Genomic DNA, 20,250 nt, shown 5'->3' on the forward strand with positions numbered 1-20,250 from the left:
GGATTCCCCAGGCAGGGATTCTCTAATTGCAAGTCCTGCATTGCCGGAGGTTGTGCTAGATGACCCCCAGGGTCCCTTCCAACTCTACCATTCTATGATTCTAAGTTTGGTGGGCGCCTTTCTTGCTGCTGGCCATCATATTTCATATTTGATGAATTATTGTATTTTAATATTTTGCTGGAAGCTGCCCAGAGTGGCTTGGGAAACCCAGCCAGATGGGCGGGTCTTAAATAAATTATTTTTATTTTTATTATTATTCATGATTCCTGCCTTCGTAAGTCTTTATATCAGTGGTTTCCAGCAGTGTTAAAAACTCAGATATATAACTTAAATGCCAATACACCTTACCTTAAACCTATGTTACGGTCGCCACAACGGAATGTCTAGGTGCCATTCCCCTCATAGGGTTAATTAACTTCATCATTATCATTTCTATAGCACTTTATATTTTAAAGAAAAAACCTTAAAGCGGTTAAGACATCAAATAAAACAATCCGGAATAAAACAAATTCAAGCATCCAGGAGAATATTTCACGTCCTCCTCTAAGTGACATTTGGCATCCCCCATATTTATTTACCAACTTAATTCATAGAGCTGCCCCACAGCAGGAGGACTCTAGGAAGGCAGGGTGGTGTAGTGGTGAGAGCAATCAGAGTTTGAATCCCCACTCCCTCAGGAAACTCACTGGGCGGCCTTGGAGTCTGTTGCAGCCTCTTTGCCTTCCTCACAGGGTCATTGTAGGGATTAAGAGAGGAGTGGGGTGAACCATGGACTTCTGGGAGAAAAAGGTGGGAGATCATCGCCGTGAAGAAGCTCTTCTGCTGAGCTGCTGAAGAAAGCTGGAGATGTCACCTGTCAGTCTGGCGCCCAGAGATCTCCACAGGGTCCCAACTAATAGCAACTAATAGCAATAGCTAATATTGCAAAACGTGCCTGGCACCTGGGGAATTTTGAGCACTGGTTCCAAAATGCTTTGGGGCTACAAGATCCTCCCCTCGGCCACCTCCCCTACCCCATAAAAAGCATTATTCAGAGTAGCGGTTTCCAAACCACTGAGGAAGATTATACGTACCCCAATAAAATTATACAGTAACAATTGCACAGTTATTCAAAACTCAGTTAAATTTGTTTTAGTTTAATTCAACAAGACTGAGGCACTGCTTTTCCAAGTTATTTAGCAGGGCTCTTTGCTACCACGCTCCGTAACTACTTCAGTGTTCAGAAAACTCTGCCATGGGGAGCTTGATGAAATGATTCCAGTTTCCCACTGTCACTTATCCGGAGTCTTAAATCACTACCTCCTGTGCTGCCTCGCTGGGGAATCCCACAGCCCCCTTTGTGTGTGGGCTCCTCATTCTCAGTCTTTCCCAGCCTCCTTCAAACAGCAGCAGCGGCATTTCTGGTTCCCCCCACCCCCGTTTGGGATCTCGCTCTGTTGCTGCCTGCGCCCTCGGGAACCCCATGCTGGTGGCGCTGGGCTCTGCTCAGGCGGCAAGCAGCATGCAGCCACAGTGAAGACGCGCAAACACCCACGTGCCGCGCCAGGCCAGTTTCTGAGAGCTGCAGTCTTGCATCTCAGCTGACACCACCTGCGCTGGTCTTATGTAAGCTAGCGGGTCATCATGGGGGGCGGGAGGCATAAAAGACATTTTGGGGCCTCAGTGCAAGCAAAGCAAAACTCGCCTCCTTGTTCTGCGGGCTGAATGAACTTGTGGTTTCTTGTGGCCGGTCCTTGATCTTCTCATCTTGCCTTGCTGCTGTAGGCGCTTTGGAGAGAGAGATCCTCTTTGCCGTTACGGCTGTCTCTTGCAAAACTGAGCTGATGTGATGTCTGTCCCATACAGGGAGAAAGCTGTTGGGATGTTTGCCGTCTGGTCCCTGTGAGGGAAGGGGGAGCTGTCAGCTCTGGTCAGCAGCTAAACATGTGGGGGATATGGCATTATTGTATTTTAATCTTTTGTTGGAAGCCCCCAGAGTGGCTGGGGAAACCCTGCCAGATTGGGGGGGGGGTTATAAATAACAAATTATTATTATTACTTTGAACCCTCCAGATACAAACTTGATTCGTCCTGGGGGTCTATACTAACCCTGCAAAGTCCATATCCGGAGGCGCTGCTTCTGTGCACGCGCGATAGAGCGCTTCTGTGCACATGCGCGTGGCGAAACCTGGAAGTACACACTTCTGGGTTTGCCGCGTTCGTAACTCGCAATTACGTTACCCGAAGGTAACATAACCCGAGCTGCCACTGTGGTGGTGGTGTTGTTGTTGTTTGTTATCATGAAGCAGCAAGAGTCGTTCTCTGATGGCTGGGAAGAGATCTCAGGAGGTGGGACCCAAGGCACCCGGAAAGCAGCAGAGGAATAAAAACCGGGGGAAGGAGCAGGGATAGAACCTCAAGATGCATAAGCTCATTTCCAAATGGTGCCTTAAACCTCCGTTGCAGTCGCCACAATGGAACGCCTGAGCGCCTTTTTTGCAATGGGAATTATTAGTCTTGTTGTTCATTTAATTTCTGTATGGCTTTATATTTTAAAGAAATAATCTCAAAGTGGTTGACAACACATGAGACCATCAAATAAAACAATCCAGAATAAAACAAATTCAAGCATCAAGGAGAGTATTTCAGGTCCTTCTCTAAGTGACATTTGGCTTTCTCCATATTTATTTACCTACTTAATTTATAGAGCTGCCCCATAGCAGAAGAACTCTAGGGAGCCAGTGGGTGTAGTGGGTAGAGTGTTGGACGAGGACCTGGGAGATCAGGGTTCGAATCCCCACTCCGTCATGAAGCTCACTTGGTGACCTTGGAGTCAGTCATGGCCTCTTCACCTACCTCAGAGGGCCGTTGTAGGAATTAACGGAGGGGGGAGTGAACCATGGAGTCCTTGGACAAAATGGTGGGAGATAAATGCAGTAAACAAGTTCTCCTGCTCATAATTCTGGAGGGACCAGCCAGAGGGAGCACATTGGCGGCCACCTTCCCTGGCTCTTGGGGGCCAAGGGCTCCAGCCGCAGTGGCCCTCCCAGGCTTGGCAGTCTGCTGAGCACCACTGTTTCTCTCCCTCCCTCCCTCCCTCCCTCTCTCCTCCAGGGATCCGTTCTTGGGACATCGACTTGACTGCCTGCAACCTTGACCAGCAGCTGAAGCTCTTTGTCTCCCGCCACTCAGCCACCTTCTCCGATATTGTGAAAGGTAAGGAGGTGGCAGAGGCACCTCCCTCGTCCCTCTGGCAAGGACTAGGGCCTCCCCACCTGCCAATGCCCTCCCTGCTCTCGGGCAGGCAAGCCTGTCGACAGCAGGCTCAGCCAGTCCCCCCTCCAGGAATGAGCCGGCGGTGTCCTCAGATGACTCTGCCCACCCACTCCGCCTGATGTAGAACGAACGGTGGAATTCTGGGCCAGGGAGGCTGCAGGAGCCGCTGGGAAGCACCTGCTCCCTTCTTGGTCCGGAGGGCAAGAGCGTCCGCCTCCCTTCTCCTTTTGTGCAAGGGGAAGGCCAACCACCACAGAACGTTTACCGTTATTTTTCATTTCATTTTTATGTCGCTTCATATTCCTATCTCTGCCTGGGTGTGGAGGCCCCTCAAGTTGCCCAGCATCACCTCCAGGGCCTGCTCCTTTGGCTGCCCCTGATATTTTGTCCATCAAAAGGGAGCCAGCGGCTTCTTGGCCAAGTGCCCAGCACCCTGATGGGACCCTTCCCCTCCTTCGCAGCAGGGGCAGTTTAATGTTTTCGGAGCTCCCAGCTGGCGTGATCGCCAGAAAGCCCAGGGCTCCAGTTCCACACTTTGGGACACTGCAGGCAGGCGTCTGAGTTGCAGCCACTTGGTTGTCGTTGGTCTGTCTCGAGAGACCGTGGAGTGTGTCTCTGGGGGTGAAGTCCAACTACTGCATGAGCAGCACTGAAGGGACCTTCCCGAGGCACAAGCCTGGCCCATGTGTTTGGGGGTCCAGACAAGACCCCCATCTCGGCCCAGCTGATGGTGTCCAAAGGAAGGCAGAGCAAGACACTGGGCACCAGCTTGGCTGCAGGAGTTGCCGGAAGGAGACGTACAAGGTGCCATCCCAGCCGTCTTTGGGACTCCATTCCGGATTTGTGTAGGAATCATAGAATCATAGAATCATAGAATCATAGAGTTGGAAGAGACCACAGGGGCCATCGAGTCCAACCCCCTGCCAAGCAGGAAACACCATCAGAGCACTCCTGACATATGGTTGTCAAGCCTCTGCTTAAAGACCTCCAAAGAAGGAGACTCCACCACACTCCTTGGCAGCAAATTCCACTGTCGAACAGCTCTTGCTGTCAGGAAGTTCTTCCTAATGTTTAGGTGGAATCTTCTTTCTTGTAGTTTGGATCCATTGCTCCGTGTCCGCTTCTCTGGAGCAGCAGAAAACAGCCTTTCTCCCTCCTCTATGTGACATCCTTTTATATATTTGTACATGGCTATAGGGTTTGCTCCTGAGCCTTATCTTCTGAAGATACCCTGTGAGGTAGCAGAGATTTAGGATCAGAGTTTTGCTTCTCTGAGATGGAGTCCCTTCCCTGGTGCACAAGCCCCATCTGCGGTTCCAGCCACTGCAACCCCACAAATTGATTGCTTGCCTCAAGCAGCCTTAAAATGGCCCCAGGGCCATTTTAAACTCCTCTTAATAGTTGTGCTGTGACCTTTGTGGGATCAATGGCTGAGAGACAAACCCTCTTCAGGTGCCTTCGAGTGTCTTGAAGCCTCTTGGCCAGAGATCTCTCAGGATTGGGAGGAGGAAGAGAGAGAATCCAGCAGCCGGCCTTGCTGGAATCTGGCAATGCTGCACTGCCACCTTCTGGGGAGATGGAGCCTTGCAATGGGGAGCCCTCCCCTCCAGAACCGCTGCTTTCTTCGCCATTAAACATCAGGGAGAACTTTCTGAGGGTGAGGACTGTTCAATAGCGGGATGGACCCCTCCCTGGAGATGTGGCGTATTCCCCTTCAAGATATCAGAGGCTTGACAACCATATGTCAGGAGTGCTCTGATGGTGTTTCCTGCTTGGCAGGGGGTTGGACTCGATGGCCCTTGTGGTCTCTTCCAACTCTATGATTCTATGATATCTGTCCTGGGTGCTATAACTGAGATTCCTGCATTGCAGAGGGTTGGGCTAGATGACCCTCGGGACCCTTCCAACCCCCTACAACGTAAAGGCAAATCATATATATATATGATTATATATATCCCATTATGCACACACACAGAGATTCAAAAGTTACACTGCCCTAATATCACAGAATGATCACTCCGATCCTCATTCCCACATCGGTGTCATGTTGGCTCGCCCAATATGCTAAATAGGAACCCAACTGCAAATTGTATTGCTAGGGTTCATGTGGAAAGGCATTGAGAGCCAGGCTGTCTCTATCATCATGCCGCTATGTGAATCTGTGGTGCCTTGCAGGAGGTTGGGCTAGATGGGGGTCCCTTTCAGCGCCACGACACTGTGGTCCTTCTGCCCCGGAGCCTCCCTTTCAACTCTGTCGCCTCGTTTTCCCTCCCCAGGTCAGCGGGCTCTGCACCATCGCGGAGAACTCCTGGAGACGCTGGTGCTGCTGAACCCTTCCGACAAGTCCATCTGCAATGAGGCGAGTTGCCAGAAGATGCAGCTTGAGGGCAGAAGGCTCTTGGGCTTGGGTCCTGCTTACGCTTTCTTCCCCTTGACCACTGTGAGAACAGGATGCCGGGCTCGATGGGGCCCCTTTGACCTGATCCAGCAGCCAGGCTTTTGTGGAACCTCCAGGTCCAGAGGCAGTCTATCTGGATCCCTGGGTTCTTAAGAGGGTATTTGGCCATTGCACGAAGAGGACGGTGGGCCCCCTTTGGGTGAATTGGAGAGCCCAACTCCAGAGAACATGAATGGGTAAAATCCTGCTTCTGAAACGGGTCTTGGGGCCTGCATGGTACACCCACGCCAGCTTTGCATGGCACTGGAGAGTCCGTGGACTGTTCCCAGGGCCTGGAAATAGGAAAACCCAACAAGGCTCGAGAGTCTTTTCCGGCACTGCAGGGGGTGGTGGACTGGATGACTCTCAGGGTCCCTTCCAACTCTACAATTCTGTGGTTCTGTTGACAGAGGGTTGGCTGGAAATAAGCCCCAAGAGGCTGGAAATCTGAGGGCCTTCCCTCCGAGGCCTGACTTTCTCTCTCACCCTGCAGCTCTGCAACCTGGTCACGGACCCTTCGCGCCACAAGCTGCTGATCTTTGCTGGGCCCTGCATCGAGGAGACGGGGGAGCTGGTCCTGCAGACGGGCACGTTCTCCTTGCGAGACTTCATCCAGATCTTCGCCGACAAAGAGGTACGTCTCCCCAGCAGCAGCCTGGAGCAGCAGGGAGGAGTTAGCCGGTGATGCTGGATGGGCTGGGGTGGCAAAAGCGGGAAAGGGCTGGCAAAGACCCTCCCCTAAATGAATCCTTCCAAACTGGGTAGGAAGCGGTTGGTGTGGAGGCTGTTACTCTGGCCAGACAGCGGAAGACCAGAGAGGAAGAAGGATGCTCTGGGCCTCGTTTTACTTCCTTTTTCGTTAGAAGTACTGTAACTATACAACCTTTAGAAGACACCTGAAGTTTCTACTTTTAATGTTTTCTTATGCCTTTGTGTATGCTGGAAGCCACCTAGAGTGGCTGGGGCAACCCAGTCATCATTAAGTTGTGATGTTAATAGTCGTTGTTGTTATACCACCATGTCCATCCGGCTGGGTTTCCACAGCCACTCTGGGCAGCTCCCAGCAGAATAGTAAAAACATGGTAAAACATTAAAAACCTTCCTATACAGGGCTGGCTTCAGATGTCATCTAAAAGTCAAATAGTTGTTTATTTCCTTGACATCTGATGGGAGGGCGTTCCACAGGGTGGGAGCCACTATGGAGAAGGCCTGGTTCCTTGTAACATCACTTCTCGCAGTGAGGGAACCAGCAGAAGACCTTGGAGGAGGACCTAGTGTCCGGACTGAATGATGGGGGTAGAGACGCTACTGGAAGGGGCAAGGTGTTTATTCCAGTGTGGGAATTCACCAATAGAAGAGCTGAAAGGAGAAAGATTTTGGAAGACTTTCTGGGTGACTCTTCCAACTGGAAAAGGAACCCCAAATGATTGGCATTATTTATTTATTTAACCCCACCCATCTGCCTGGGTTTCCCCAGCCACTCTGGGTGGATTCCAGCACATATAAAAATTGTAACAAAACATCAACCATTAAAAACTTCCCTGTATAGGGCTGCCTTCAGATGTCTTCAAAAAGTTTCATGGTTGTTCAGCTGACGTTTGATGGGAGGGTGCCACCACCGACAAGGCCCTCTGCCTGGCTCCCTGTTGCTTCACATAATTGCAATGAGGGAACCCTCCAGAAAATCCTCAGCTGGACCTCTGTGTCCAGGGTGGACATTTGGCATGGAGACACTCCTTCAGGTATACAGGGCAGAAGCCATTTAGGACTTTTAATGGTCAGCACCAACACTTGGTGTTCTCGGAAGCGTATTGGGAGCGAGTGACGATCCTTTAGTACCAGTGTTATGTGGTCACCACAGTATATGGTGCATAGTGCACTGACACCTTTCTCTTTTGCCAGGTTGGGGAGTTGCTCAGCTCTGCAGACCCATCTGCCAGGACCAGCCTGACTGTCATTTGCCCGGACTTTGGGGAATGGAAAGCTTCCCGGCTGGGTCAGCACAACCTGTTGGACTTCATTGACCTCCGCTTCAACCCAGGCCCCGTGCTGCCCGAGATGGAGGGCCTGCAGGAGTTCCTGGAGTATCTCTCGGAGTCGCTGGACCCCCCGTCGCCCTTTGACCTCCTGGAGCCACCCAGCACCGTCGGCTTCCTGAAGCTGTCCCGCCCATGCTGCTATATCTTCCCTGGCGGCAGGGGCGACTCGGCCTTCTTTGCCGTCAACGGCTTCAACATCCTGGTCAATGGCGGCTCCAACCCCCGCTCGTCCTTCTGGAAGCTGGTGTGCCACCTCGACCGCATCGACTCCATCTTGGTGACGCATGTGGGCACTGACAGCCTACCCGGCGTCAACAGCTTGCTGCAGAGGAAGCTGGCCGAGATGGAAGAGGATCCCTCCTCGCAGGGTTCGCCAAACGAGGACTCCGTGAAGAACCTCATCTCCCCAGAGCTGGGCGTTGTCTTCCTCAACGCCTCCGAGAAGCTGAAGACCATTGCGGGTGACTCAGGCGTCCTGAAGAGCTGCGACGAGGCCAGCTTGGCGCTCCACTACCTGGACAAGCTGGGCATCCAGCCCAGCCCACTCTGCAGGGACGGCGGCCCCAAGGTGGAGCCCACTGTCCTCTTCCAGAAGATGGGCGTCGGGCGCTTAGATATGTACATCCTGAACCCGGTGAAAGGCAGCCAGGAGCTGGAGGTCCTGATGCAGCACTGGTGCGGCAACGGCTGCCCCCAGGGGCTGGAGCTGCCCCTGCACTGCGTGACCTCCATCTGCGCCCTCCTGGTCTGGCACCCCGTCAGCCCCACAGAGAAGATTGTCCGGGTCTTGTTCCCCGGCTGCACGCCCCAGAGCAAGATCCTGGAGGGGCTGGAGAAGGTCCGGCACTTGGAGTTCCTCAAACATCCGGTGGTCACCCAGAAGGACCTGGAGTCAGGGTCCTCCTCGGGCAGCACCCCACAAAGCCAGCAGAAGAGGACCACCAGCCAGGAGAGCCTCAAGTCTGGCTCCAGGCTGAGCCTCCCAGAGCCCAAGGAAAGAAGGGAGGCAAAGGCGGCAGGCACCAGAGAGCGCCCCATGGCGCCCAGCGAGACCTCAAAGGGCAGCCTGGAGGAGGAGCAGGTCAAGGAGACTCGTACCAAGGTGGAGCCGTCTTCTGCTGTGAGGCCCAAGCAGCTGAAGGAGAAGCCAGTGGCCAAGAAGGACACAAAAAAACTCTTGCCAAAGAATGACTCTGTCCCCCCAGGAAAGGTGCCCAAACGGGAGGCGAAGGTGGATCCCCCCAGGAGGGAGACGGCGGCCAAGAAGGAGGAGAAGGCAGCAGTGAGGCAGCCGAGTCGAGAGCTGAGGAGGTCAGCCAGCGCGGAAGCCAAGAGGCCCCCCACCAAGATGGGCGGCTTCAAGAAGACCCTCCCCAGCCTCAAGAAGGAGGCGGAGAAGCCGAAAGCCCAGCCTTTGAAAGAGGCTCCTCTCAAGATGCCCAGCAGCGCCAAGGGGGCAGCAGGTGGCCTCTCGGATGGGTCCAAGTCGTCAACGGAGAATGGGGCGAGGGAGGACTCTCGGCCAGAGGTCCTGGGGGCTGAGTCGACAGACGAGGGCATCACTACAGCGGAGAGCGAGCTGGAGCCATCGCCGCTGGAGTGTCCCGGGAACGGGGTGCTGGCGGCCCAGAACGGCCTGTGCACGGGGGGAGACCCTGAGAGCCCCCAGCCCTTCCGGCACCTGGAGGCCAGCTCTCCGCTGAGGGGTGCAGGCCCCCCATCGCCACTGGCTAAGACCCCCAAGAGTGAGCGGAGCGTCAACTTTGAGCAGACCCCCACAGGCACGCAGGCAGGGCTCCACCCTGAGGGCGAGGAGGCTTGTGGCAGCTCCGAAGAGAAGACCCTGGAAATGATGTCTCCAGCCAGCTCAGGCCCAGCCAGCGCCAGGCACACTCCTTTCCACCAGTCCCCCGTCGAGGACGTCGTCATGGCCGAGGAGCCGGCGGCCCTGACCAACTCCTGGCGCCCGGACGGCTCTGCCACTGGGCTCCGTGTTTCGCGGGACAACTCCAGCTCCTCGCAGGAGAAGCCGTCAGGATGCCTGTCACCCGGCCTCTTCCGCGATGACCTCCCGGACGTCTCGCCCACCATCACCACGCCCTCACTGCCAGCCGAAGTGGGCTCGCCGCACTCCACCGAGGTGGATGAGTCCCTCTCCATGTCCTTCGAGCAGGTCTTGCCACCAGTCAGCGAGTTCCAGGAGGAAGCAGAGAATGCCCGCCCGGGGGGACTCACCCCAGAGCCGGACGTGGGCAAAGGTGGCCTATCCTTGCCCGTCCGGCCCTGCCACCCGCATCACGCCCAGCGCTTGGACGGCCACTCCCTGGCACGGCGCGCCCACCGCTCTGACTCACCCCATGATGTGGACCTCTGCCTGGTGTCCCCGTGCGAGTTTGAGCACCCCAAGTCGGAGCGCTCGCCCTCAGCCAACTTTAGCCCCCGGGACATGTCGAACAGCAGTGACTTCTCCCAGGAGCTGACCAAGCCGCTGGTGGGCCAGCGAAAGGGCCCACGGAGCCGCAAGCCCTACCCCCTGGCCGATGAGACCCCACCCACGTCACTCAGCGAGTCGCTGCCCACCCTCTCGGACTCTGACATCCCGCCCGCCACGGAAGAGTGCCCTTCCATCACGGCGGATGGTGGGCTGGACTCGGACGACGACCCTGAGAACCTGGTGCGGGCTCGCGACCCTCTTCCGGCCGCCCTGAAGGACCCCCTCCCGCTCCCCGCTCAGCCGGGCATCTGCATGGTAGACCCTGACCGAGAAGGGGCGGCCAAGGGCAAGAGGCCGGCGACCCGGGTAGGCTCCGCTCCGCCCAAAGCAGACTCAGCCCCCAGAGGCGCAGCCCACAACAGCAGCCGCAACAAGCCTTCCTCGGCCAGCGTTGGGGAGAGAGCCCGGGCGCCCGCTCTGAGCCGAAGCGAGTCGGCTGCCTCCCGTGCCAGTGGGGACCACCGGGCATCCCTTGGACAGCGGCCAGCAAGCAGCAGGCTGTCCTTGGGGGCAGGCAGAGCATGCCCTGCAGGTAAGAAGAGGAGGGACGGGAAGGGATGGAAGGATGGACCTCATCAGCCCCAAGCACAGTGCCAGGAGGGTGCCCGGATCAGGCCTTGTCCAGATGAACAGGGAGGCAGGTTTTATCTCCACCCAAATTGTTTTGAATCTGTGTACTTCAGGTGAGGAGCCAAACAGGCTGCCTGGTCTCTTGGGTGGTTCTCGATCTCAATGTTCTCTGCAAGTGCCTAGCAGCACCTCGGCGTTTTGGACCTTGTGGAGCCCCAGAGCGGCCCTCTCCCTTTATGTGCTCCATGTTGTGATGCACATGGGCAGCAGAGAAGAAAAGTCCTTTTTCCCGTGTGCAAATAGCTGGGTTAAATTCTGATTTTGCAGCCGTTCCTTTGTGTTTGTGCTGCATCCAGTGGAGGGTGGGGGCATCCCAGCCGGCGTCTCCCCTCCATGCCCATCTTGCAGCCAACGCTCCCCATTTTTCTCCCGTCCCCCAGGTGCCAGGCCCAGTTCCGTGCGGCCCCCCGTCTACCTGGAGCTGGCCTACATCCCGGGCTCGGCGAGTGCCCAGTGGGTGGACGAGGACTTCTTCCGCCACGTCCGGTCGCAGTGCTACGTCATCAGCGGCGAGGACCACATCAAGGAGGGCGTCATGCGGAGGATCTTGGACGCCCTCCTGGCCGGGAAGCAGCACTGGGCGCATGACACCCAGGTGGGCAGGGCCAGTGGGCTGCTTGCCATAGCCCATCTCGGGGCTTGGAGATCCCGCTGGGGTCTTGACCTCCCTGGGATCGAGGCCCTCCTATGCCGAGGATGCTCTCTAGCGGGACTCGTTTGGTGCCCGCTGCAACTAGGGCGGCATTCAGTGGCAGGGTTAGAGAATGGGTAACATGGCAAGCGGGGGGCCAGGAGGCAGCTAGGCACTGCCTGCTCCCTTCGTGGTCTCCAGGGTGAGAGCGGCTGCCTTCTCTTTTTGTGCCAGGGAAGGCAAACCTTGTTTTTCTCCTGCAGTGGATACACAGCGACTTTTGCTTGCTGGGCAAAGCTCAGGATTAGAGTTAGAAACTCAGAAATATAAGCGAATTGTCAAATGGCACCTTAAACTGAGGTGGTGCTTCTACCACACTCCTTTTTTTTTTTTAACAGTGAAAATTATTGTTATATTGTTTTTCATTTCTGTATCACTTTATATTTTAAAGAAAAAACCTAAAAGCGGTTTACAACTAGGGCTGGGTGATAATCTGGTTTTCAACATTGGGAGACATCACCAGCTAAACATCACAATATACTGATAGATCACAATGTCTGAAATAAGGATGGAGCTGGCTTCACGGGTTTTTCTACATTGTGATTTTTGTATAGCAGACGCACACAAGATTCACAATATATTGCCAGGTCAAAAATTATGAAACCAATAACACAGTATGGACTTGAAACTAGTTTTGGACGAAACTAGTTTTGGACGATAGGTAAAGGGACCATTAGGTCCAGTCGCGGCCGACTCTGGGGTTGCGGCGCTCATCTCACTTTATTGGCCGAGGGAGCCGGCGTACAGCTTCCGGGTCATGTGGCCAGCATGACTAAGCCGCTTCTGGCGAACCAGAGCAGCGCACGGAAACGCCGTTTACCTTCCCGCCGGAATGGTACTTATTTATCTATTTGATGTGCTTTCGAACTGCTAGGTTGGCAGGAGCAGGGACTGAGCAACGGGAGCTCACCCCATCGTGGGGATTCGAACCGCCGACCTGATCGGCAAGTCCTAGGCTCTGTGGTTTAACCCACAGCGCCACCCTCGTCCCTATGTCAATTTATTGGCCAGCCCTATTTACAACACATTGAATCATAAAATAAAACAACCCGGAATAAAATAAATTCAAGCATCAGGGAAATATTTCACATCTCTAAGGGAAATTTTGCTTTCCCTATATTTATTTGCTGACTTAATTTATAGAGCTGCCCCATAGCAGAAGGACTCTAGGAAGGCAGTGGGGTGCAGTGGTTAAGAGTGTTGGGACGAGGATGTGGGAGATGAGGTTTCGAATCCCCACTCCATCATGCAGCTGCGACTGACCTTTGAGTCAGTCACAGCCTGTTCACCTACCTCACAGGGTCGTTGTAGAGATTAACGGACGAGGGGGTGAACCATGGGCTCCTTGGGATAGAAATGCAAGAAATAAGCTCTTCTGCTAACCTGCTTGAGAAAGCCAGAGGGGCCAGCCAGGCGGAGATGTCGGTCGCCAGCTGGTGGCCAGAGATCTTTGCAGGGTCACACGTGAGGTGGGATTTGAACCCTGTTCTCCCAGCTCCTACTCTGATATTTTCACCCCTCACTGCCTTCCTAGAGCACTTCTGCTGTGGGGCAGCTTTATAAATTAAGCAGGTAGATAAATACAGGGAAAGCAAAATGTCCTTGAGAGAAGGATCTGAAATATTTCCCTTGAAGCTTGAATTGGCTTCATTCTGCACTGGTGCCTGGCAGATTTCCAGCACTGCTCCCTCCCAGCGACGTTGAGGTCTAGAACCTTAGGCTTGCACACAAAAGCCGATGGTTGGCAACTTCTGCATTGTTGCCTTGGGAGGGTGGTTTAGTGTTTGAAGCCGCCTTGCCGAGAGGGAGGGCAAAACTCCTGTGGCCAACAGACGCTCACCCTCTTCCTTCCTTCCTCCTCCCTGCCAGGTGACCCTGATCCCCACCTTTGACTCCCTGGTGATGCATGAGTGGTACGCAGAGACGCTGGAGCGGCAGCAGGCGCTGGGCGTCACCGTCCTGGGCAGCAACAGCATGGTGGCCATGCAGGATGAGACCTTCCCAGCCTGCAAAGTGGAGTTCTGAAGCCTCCCTCTCCCCCTTGGGGCACGTCTGTGGGGGGAATGGGAGACGAGAGGGACCTCTGTGGGTACTGGGGGGCAGGGGTAGAGACTCCCCACCCCACACTAAGACACTTCCAAAGCCCCCCCAGCAAACCTTTCCCACACTGTTCTGTGTCTGGTCTGTTTGCATGTTTCGCCCCTTCACACACACCCCGAGCTTCTAACCCTGGTCAAGCGCAGAGATTTAGGATTTGGGGAGCTGTGGTGTTTGGCCAGCAGCCCCACCCCAAAAGGCCTTTGGCCAGGCATTCCTGGCCTGGGGTGGAGGGTGGGGCCTGCTCTGACAAGGGGCAGAGTGCAGGGGCCCCTCCTCAAAAATCCGCCTGGAGGGTGGTCAGTTTACCTACAGGACCCTTTTTTAAAAAGAAAAACTTTTTTTAAAAAAGAGTGAAACCGGGTCTTTGGGGGCGGTGTGTGTGTCTGCTTATTTTAAGAGGCAGCTCCGATTCCCCAGTTTGGGGTCCTGGCAGGGAGCTGTTTATTTCCACTGGGGGGGGTGTGCTTGGCTTTCTGAGGTCGCTCCCTGCAACAGCGCCCCCCTTCCCTTAAAAATATCCCATCTCCTCCTTGGGGCCGACTCTCCATCCTACCCTTTTAAAATCTGGTTGGGCCCATAGCCGATGCTTCCTCTTGGGGGGTCCGGAGCCAAAATTCCCCCTGGAATTGATCTCTCTCTCTCTCTCTCTCTCTTGGAGATCACCTTCCCCCTACCCCTCTCAAAACAACCCCCCCCCCCAATTTCTTCTACCTCTTTATGTTGAACGCCAGCAGTGTGTTGTGTTGCGTTTCATCCCGAGGCCTGTCTTGTTCATCTCGGGATGCGTTAATCCACAAAGACTACTCTGTAAAATCCAGCCAAAGCACACCCCTTTCCAAAAAACCTTCTCCCCCACCTAAAGATACCACCTCCCTTTTTCTCACTCCCTTAATGTTTGAAGGAGCACCAGGGTGGCAGAATGTGCCCCCTCTCCCCTTGCAAAATGTGACACTAAACCTATGTTTCTTTTTTTTTTTTTAAGGAAGGAAAAGGTGCGGGTTTTCCACCCCCCTTTAAATGTGCATTTTTTTCTATAAAAAAGACAAAAAAGCAAACAAAAAACAACCATATACAAAACAGTTAATGTATTGAAAGTTTTTTTGTCCTCCCCCCCCCCCCAATAATTTATAGGATCACTTTTACACCTTCCTGGCTGGGCACCGCAGCAGGCGGGAGTCAAGGGGTGCAGCGTAGAAGAAGGAAACCCCCCTTTCCCCTCCCGTCCTCCTGCCCCCCAACCAGGACAGGCACTGTGTTCGAGTCCTGTGTGGTGTGTGTTTAGGACGGTCTTCACCAACCCTGGTGCCCCTGGTGGGGGGATATTTTGGGGCACTGATGGGAGTTTTATAGGGTCCCCCAAGACCCTGGGTCGGGGGCCACGGTTGGTTTAGATGAAACGTGTTTTTTGTGGGGAGCGGGGTAAGTTGAGAATGTTTTTCACCACCTTTAGTGCTTTATACATACATATATATCTATATAAGTATATATAGATATCTCTGTTCTGCTTAGTTGGAAGCCCATTGGGAAGAGCAGAAAGGTCATGGGACGGAAGAGGCAGCCAGCACCCGACCGGCCCCCCAACTCTTAGGAGGGCACCACTCTTGGGGGGGGGGCTGAGCCCTTTTCTATGCTCTTCACTCTCTCTCACCCTCACCTTTGTAGCCGTTGACACACTCCAAAGCCATGTGAGCCACTCACGAGTTGCCGTGTCCATCCACACCCGGAATTGCAGAAGTGAAGAAAACAAAACACTGTGTTGGAACCTCTTTAGAAAAAGCAAAACCCTGAGGGGTAAAAGAGATAAAAGGTGTTAGACTTCTTTCTGGCCGCTGTGTCTTTCTTCCACTGCGTGGGTTTGTGTCCCCTGAGTCAAACTCTGACTGTGACCCTCTTCTGGACCTTGCAGGGTGGGCTCACGTCCCTCTCGGCAGCGGACCCCTCTGAGCACCAGCTAATCAGCGGCTCGGAAAAGCCCCCAAAGACAGCAGCTGGATTTATTTATTCATTTAGGGCAGCGGTTCTCAACAGGTGGTCTGCGGACCTGGAGTCCACCCAGGGTGGTCTGCACCACCAATCACATAACAAAAATGACCATAGGGAGATTGAAATGTTTAAAAGTAGGGGCTCCGTGGCCTGGCATTTGAAAAACAGGGGGTCTGCTGTACTTAGCTAATTGGAAAGCAGTGCTTTGGGGTGTTTGCACTCCGCTCTTCAGGCAGAAGGGTCCGTTTCACAGGCTTGTCATCTTTAACAAATCCTCTGCACCACAAAGAAAGAGAGACAGGGAGGGAAGAGGAAAATGAAAACTAGAAAACAAAAACCAGAACTTGGGCACAGGGTTTGAAACAGCTGTTCTGATAACGGCCGGTTGGCACAGTCCAGGAGCAGGAGGTCCCTGTGTTTCCGAGGGGTTGGGCTAGATGTCCCTTGGGGGCCCCTTCCAGCTCTGGGATTCTAGCAGGTACTTTGACCCAATTGATGGAGGCAGCCTTGCTGCTTCCCACCTCTCTCCCACTGAGGCGGAAGTGTCCGGAGCCTGAAATGTCCCAGGCCCCAAATACCAGAAAGGCTGTCTCCTTCCCTGCAGACCTGGGAGTTGAGATCAGCAAGCCCCCCCCCCTTTTCTCCCTGGCGTTGGGAACAGTCTTTCCAAGGCCTGCACAGTTCTTGCTAAGGCAAGGCGTTGCGCCCCACCCTGGGTGATCAATGTGACAGCAATAATCGGAATCTCCCTAACACCGTCTCTGCCTGCGAATGGGAAACAGGTTTGGGGGCTTCCCAATATCGAAAGGTGGGGATGGAGGGCAGGTCTAATCGTCTTGGCCATTTTCTGGAATTGACAGGTCCTGCGAACCTACAGAGAGCCCAAAGGGGCCCATCCAACCTTGGCGTATCAATGTAATGACATAGCAGCCTGTGGACGTAAAATATAAAATAAAAGGATTTCATCAAAATGTTAGGCACCCATAATAAAAAAGGACGAGCCCAAGGAGTAAAAAGAGGCAAAGCTGCAATTAAAACTTGCTTTGGAGGTGGGAGAGCGGGGGGATGCGACTCTGGTGTCCCTAGGGGAAAAGCCTTTCTGCACATTTTTAGGGCCAAATGCCTCTCAGAAGGTGGGAATTGAGGTAGACTGCCTTTGGACCTGGAGGTTTCACTAGAAGGGCCTGGATGTAGCTGTATCAGGCAAACTTGGGGGGTCCTGGTCCAGCATCCTGTCCTCACAGGGGCCACTCAGGTCCCCCAAAGGGAAGCCCACAAGCCGGCCCTGAATAAAATAGCACCTGTCCCCTCCTGTGGTTTCTGGTATTTGGAGGTTAGCAGCCATCAGTTGCCGCCTTGCTGCATTCCTTTTTCAGGATGCTTACAAGAAAGTCCTTCCCGCAGCGCAGTATCAGACTCTGGAACTCTCATAGAATCATAGAGTTGGAAGAGACCACAAGGGCCATCGAGTCCAACCCCCTGCCAAGCAGGAAACACCATCAGAGCACTCCTGACATATGGTTGTCAAGCCTCTGCTTAAAGACCTCCAAAGAAGGAGACTCCACCACACTCCTTGGCAGCAAATTCCACTGTCGAACAGCTCTTACTGTCAGGAAGTTCTTCCTAATGTTTAGGTGGAATCTTCTTTCTTGTAGTTTGGATCCATTGCTCCGTGTCCGCTTCTCTGGAGCACTCTCTGCCACAGGAGGCAGGGACAGCCACCAACTTGGGCAAATTCATTGGGGGGGGGGCAGATGGCTGCTAGCCAGGGTGGCTCTGCTCGCGATTCTTCTGAATCCCAGTTGCTGGAAACTGGAGGAGGGCAGAGCTGCTCTTGTGTTCGAATCCTGCCTGTTGTTTTCCCATCGTGGTTGGCCACTGTGAAGACAGGATGCTGGGATGCAAAATGGACCATAGGCCTGATCCAGCAGCTCTTTGGGTGCTTGCTCTCAATTTTAGGGTCGTGGGTTGGAGCCCCGTGTTGGACAGAAATATTCCTGCCTTGCAGGGGGTTGGAGTGGATGACCCTTGAGGTCTCTTCCATCTACAGTCCCGTGATTCCTGCACCTCTTGCCAAGGGAGGGGCAGCGGCAAGTGGCATCAGATCCACCCACCACTACGAAGGGAAGATGCTCTGGACTGAGTCCATGGCTCTCCCCTCCCCATTTATGTCCTCTAATAGCTCTGTTGCTATTGGTTGCGCAGGAAGAAGGGATGGAGGGGGAAGAGTTTGTTGCCATGGCAACCGCCTGGGTGGAAGAGATGCTGTTTCAAAGCATCCCCAGGCTGGACCACCAGGGACTCGCCTCACCTGCCACACCTGTGCAGACGTCCTTTGCCACCTTCCTTACTGACAAAGGGTTCCCTGTCTGTGCAGGCCGGCTTAAGCAAAGGAAGGGGGAGCTTCTTGGGCTCATTGATAGGGGCTTCCTCGGGAGTAAATGGATCAGGTTCAGAAGCAATGCTTTGGGGAGGTGTGTGTCTGTGTGTTTGATTCCAGACCGACTAGCTTTAAAAGTCGGAGGCAGCCCTTTGGAGATGTAAAAACAGAATTTCTGGGCAGCCCATTCTGACTGGAAGCTGCGCTCAAGAAGACCAGGTTGGCGAAGGTGGATCTAACCCATTAATCGGTGGAGCCTTCAGGTTGCCCCATTTAATTCTGCATTGCCTCGATCTTAATGATTGTGTCGTCTTTACAAACAACCCGGGCAAAGGAGTCGAGGGGATGCTCATTGAATCTGCAGACAGCTCCAAACGGGGAGGGGGAGCGAATGCCGCAAAAAACAGAATCAAAATGATTGGAGACCTGGGCTCAAAACTAACAAAACACATTTTCAAAGGGACAAATGTCAGGTTTGGCACTTGGGCTGGAAGAACCAGATGCATAAATGTAGGAAGGGGGACACCTGGTTTGCCAGTAGTACATGGGGAAAGGATCTAGAGGACTTGGTGAACCACAAGCCGAACATGAGTCAACAGTTACAGATAGGTAGCCGTGTTGGTCTGCCATAGTAAAAACAAAAAAAAAATTCCTTCCAGTGTATCTGAAGAAGTGTGCATGCACACGAAAGCTCATACCAAGAACTATGAGTCAACAGTGTGATGCAGCAGCAAAAAAAGAGCTAACACTATTCTAGAGAAGACATCAAGAGAAGTCATAGTGCCACTCTATTCTGCCTTGGTCTGGTCACACCTGGAATACTGTGTCCACTTCTGGGCACCACAATTTAAGGAGGAGATTGCCAAACAAACATGCTGGAATGTGAGCAGAGGAGGATGGCGAAGCCTGATGAGGAGCAGTTGAGGGCTGTCACATGGAAGAGGGAACGAGCTTGTTTCCTGCTGCTCTGGAGGGCAGGACTTGAACCCCTGGCTTCAAGTTACAATAAAAGAGATTCTGACTCCACATCAGGAAGAACTTTCTGACAGTAAGAGCTGTTCAAGAGCGGAACGGTGATGGACTCTCCTTCCTTGGAGATCTTTGAGCAGAGGTTGCACGGCCATCTGTCAGGGAAGCGTTAGCTGAGATTCCTGCCTTGCAGGGGGTTCGACTGGATGGCCCTTGGGGTCCCTTCCAATTTTGCAATTCTACAATTCTGTTCTGTGATCTAACCCAGGGCTCCGCACTGCATCACTGTTGACCATCACAGGCATTCATTGTCTTAGCAGAACAAGTTCTAGTTTCATACAGGAGATGACGAACCGCCTTCCTCTGCCAAGCAAGTTCTTCGTTTTGTGGGTTGGTTTCTTTTTTTAATTGCACCTGCTGTTTTTCTGAGCTTCCTCCTTCTGGCCTGCTTTTTGCAACTTGGGCTTTTTCCGTCTTCTGAGGCCTGCAGTGCTGAGTTGAGCCTTGCAAGGACGCCGGACGCCACCTGGATCTTGGGGATGCAGCTCTGGAAGACTAGGCTCAGTCCTGCCTTTGGCCAAGTGGGGTGGGGGGGGGTGCGTTTGCATGTCGGATTGAAGCGCAAGCCACGCAGGCTGTTATGCCACTGGTGTGGATGGAGAGATCCATCATAGGGCTGTTGTGAGCCTGGATAGCTCAGTTGGGTAGAGCCTGGTGCTGACAATACCAAAGTCGCAGGTTCGATCCCCACATGGGACAGCTGCATATTCCTGCTTGCAGGGGGTTGGACTGGATGACCCTTGGGGGCCCCTTTCAACTGTACAATTCTTATGATTTCTTGGTGGTTCCTGGGGGGCCTGAAATGGGGTGGCTCCTCCTCTCTCGCACATAGGTCAGGTTCAATAGCTGAGATTCCTGCCTTGGGGGGGGGGGGGGTTGGCTAGATGACTCTCAGGGTTCCTCCCAAACCTACAATTCTATGATTCTAAGTCCCCCCCCCCCCATTTTGTAGTTTTTGGGGAGGGTTTTTTATATTGTTGGCTTTGTGCATTTTTTGCCTCTCTCCCTACGCTGCCCCCCTATCCCCAAAATGACAGTTTACAAGCAGGTGAAAAGGATGCGGCCTCTTTAAATATGCAAATGAGCTTCCCGGGTGGGCTGGGACGGGGGGGGCGAGGCTAGCCCAGAAGCCGCGTTTGCTGGCGGGCGGGGCAGCCAATCAGGAGCCAGCCTCCTGTCCTCCTCGGAGCCCCGCCCCTTTCCTCCTCCTCC

General features: G+C 53.8%; 1 protein-coding gene across 1 annotated transcript in view; it reads left to right on the forward strand.

The window, feature by feature from the left end:
- Nucleotides 1-15,465, forward strand: part of MAP1S (microtubule associated protein 1S) — a 21,030-nt gene extending 5,565 nt beyond the window's left edge. Inside the window, exons 2-7 of the mRNA XM_028713347.2 lie at nucleotides 3,094-3,195; nucleotides 5,532-5,614; nucleotides 6,186-6,326; nucleotides 7,595-10,757; nucleotides 11,236-11,450; nucleotides 13,416-15,465. Of these exons, the coding sequence (XP_028569180.2) occupies nucleotides 3,094-3,195; nucleotides 5,532-5,614; nucleotides 6,186-6,326; nucleotides 7,595-10,757; nucleotides 11,236-11,450; nucleotides 13,416-13,571 (3,860 nt within the window). The 3' untranslated portion in view covers nucleotides 13,572-15,465. The remainder of the gene's footprint in view (nucleotides 1-3,093; nucleotides 3,196-5,531; nucleotides 5,615-6,185; nucleotides 6,327-7,594; nucleotides 10,758-11,235; nucleotides 11,451-13,415) is intronic.
- The last annotated feature ends 4,785 nt before the right edge of the window (nucleotides 15,466-20,250 follow it).

This window comes from Podarcis muralis, chromosome 18 (genome assembly GCF_964188315.1).
Source record: "Podarcis muralis chromosome 18, rPodMur119.hap1.1, whole genome shotgun sequence".
NCBI classification, from domain to species: Eukaryota; Metazoa; Chordata; class Lepidosauria; order Squamata; family Lacertidae; genus Podarcis; species Podarcis muralis.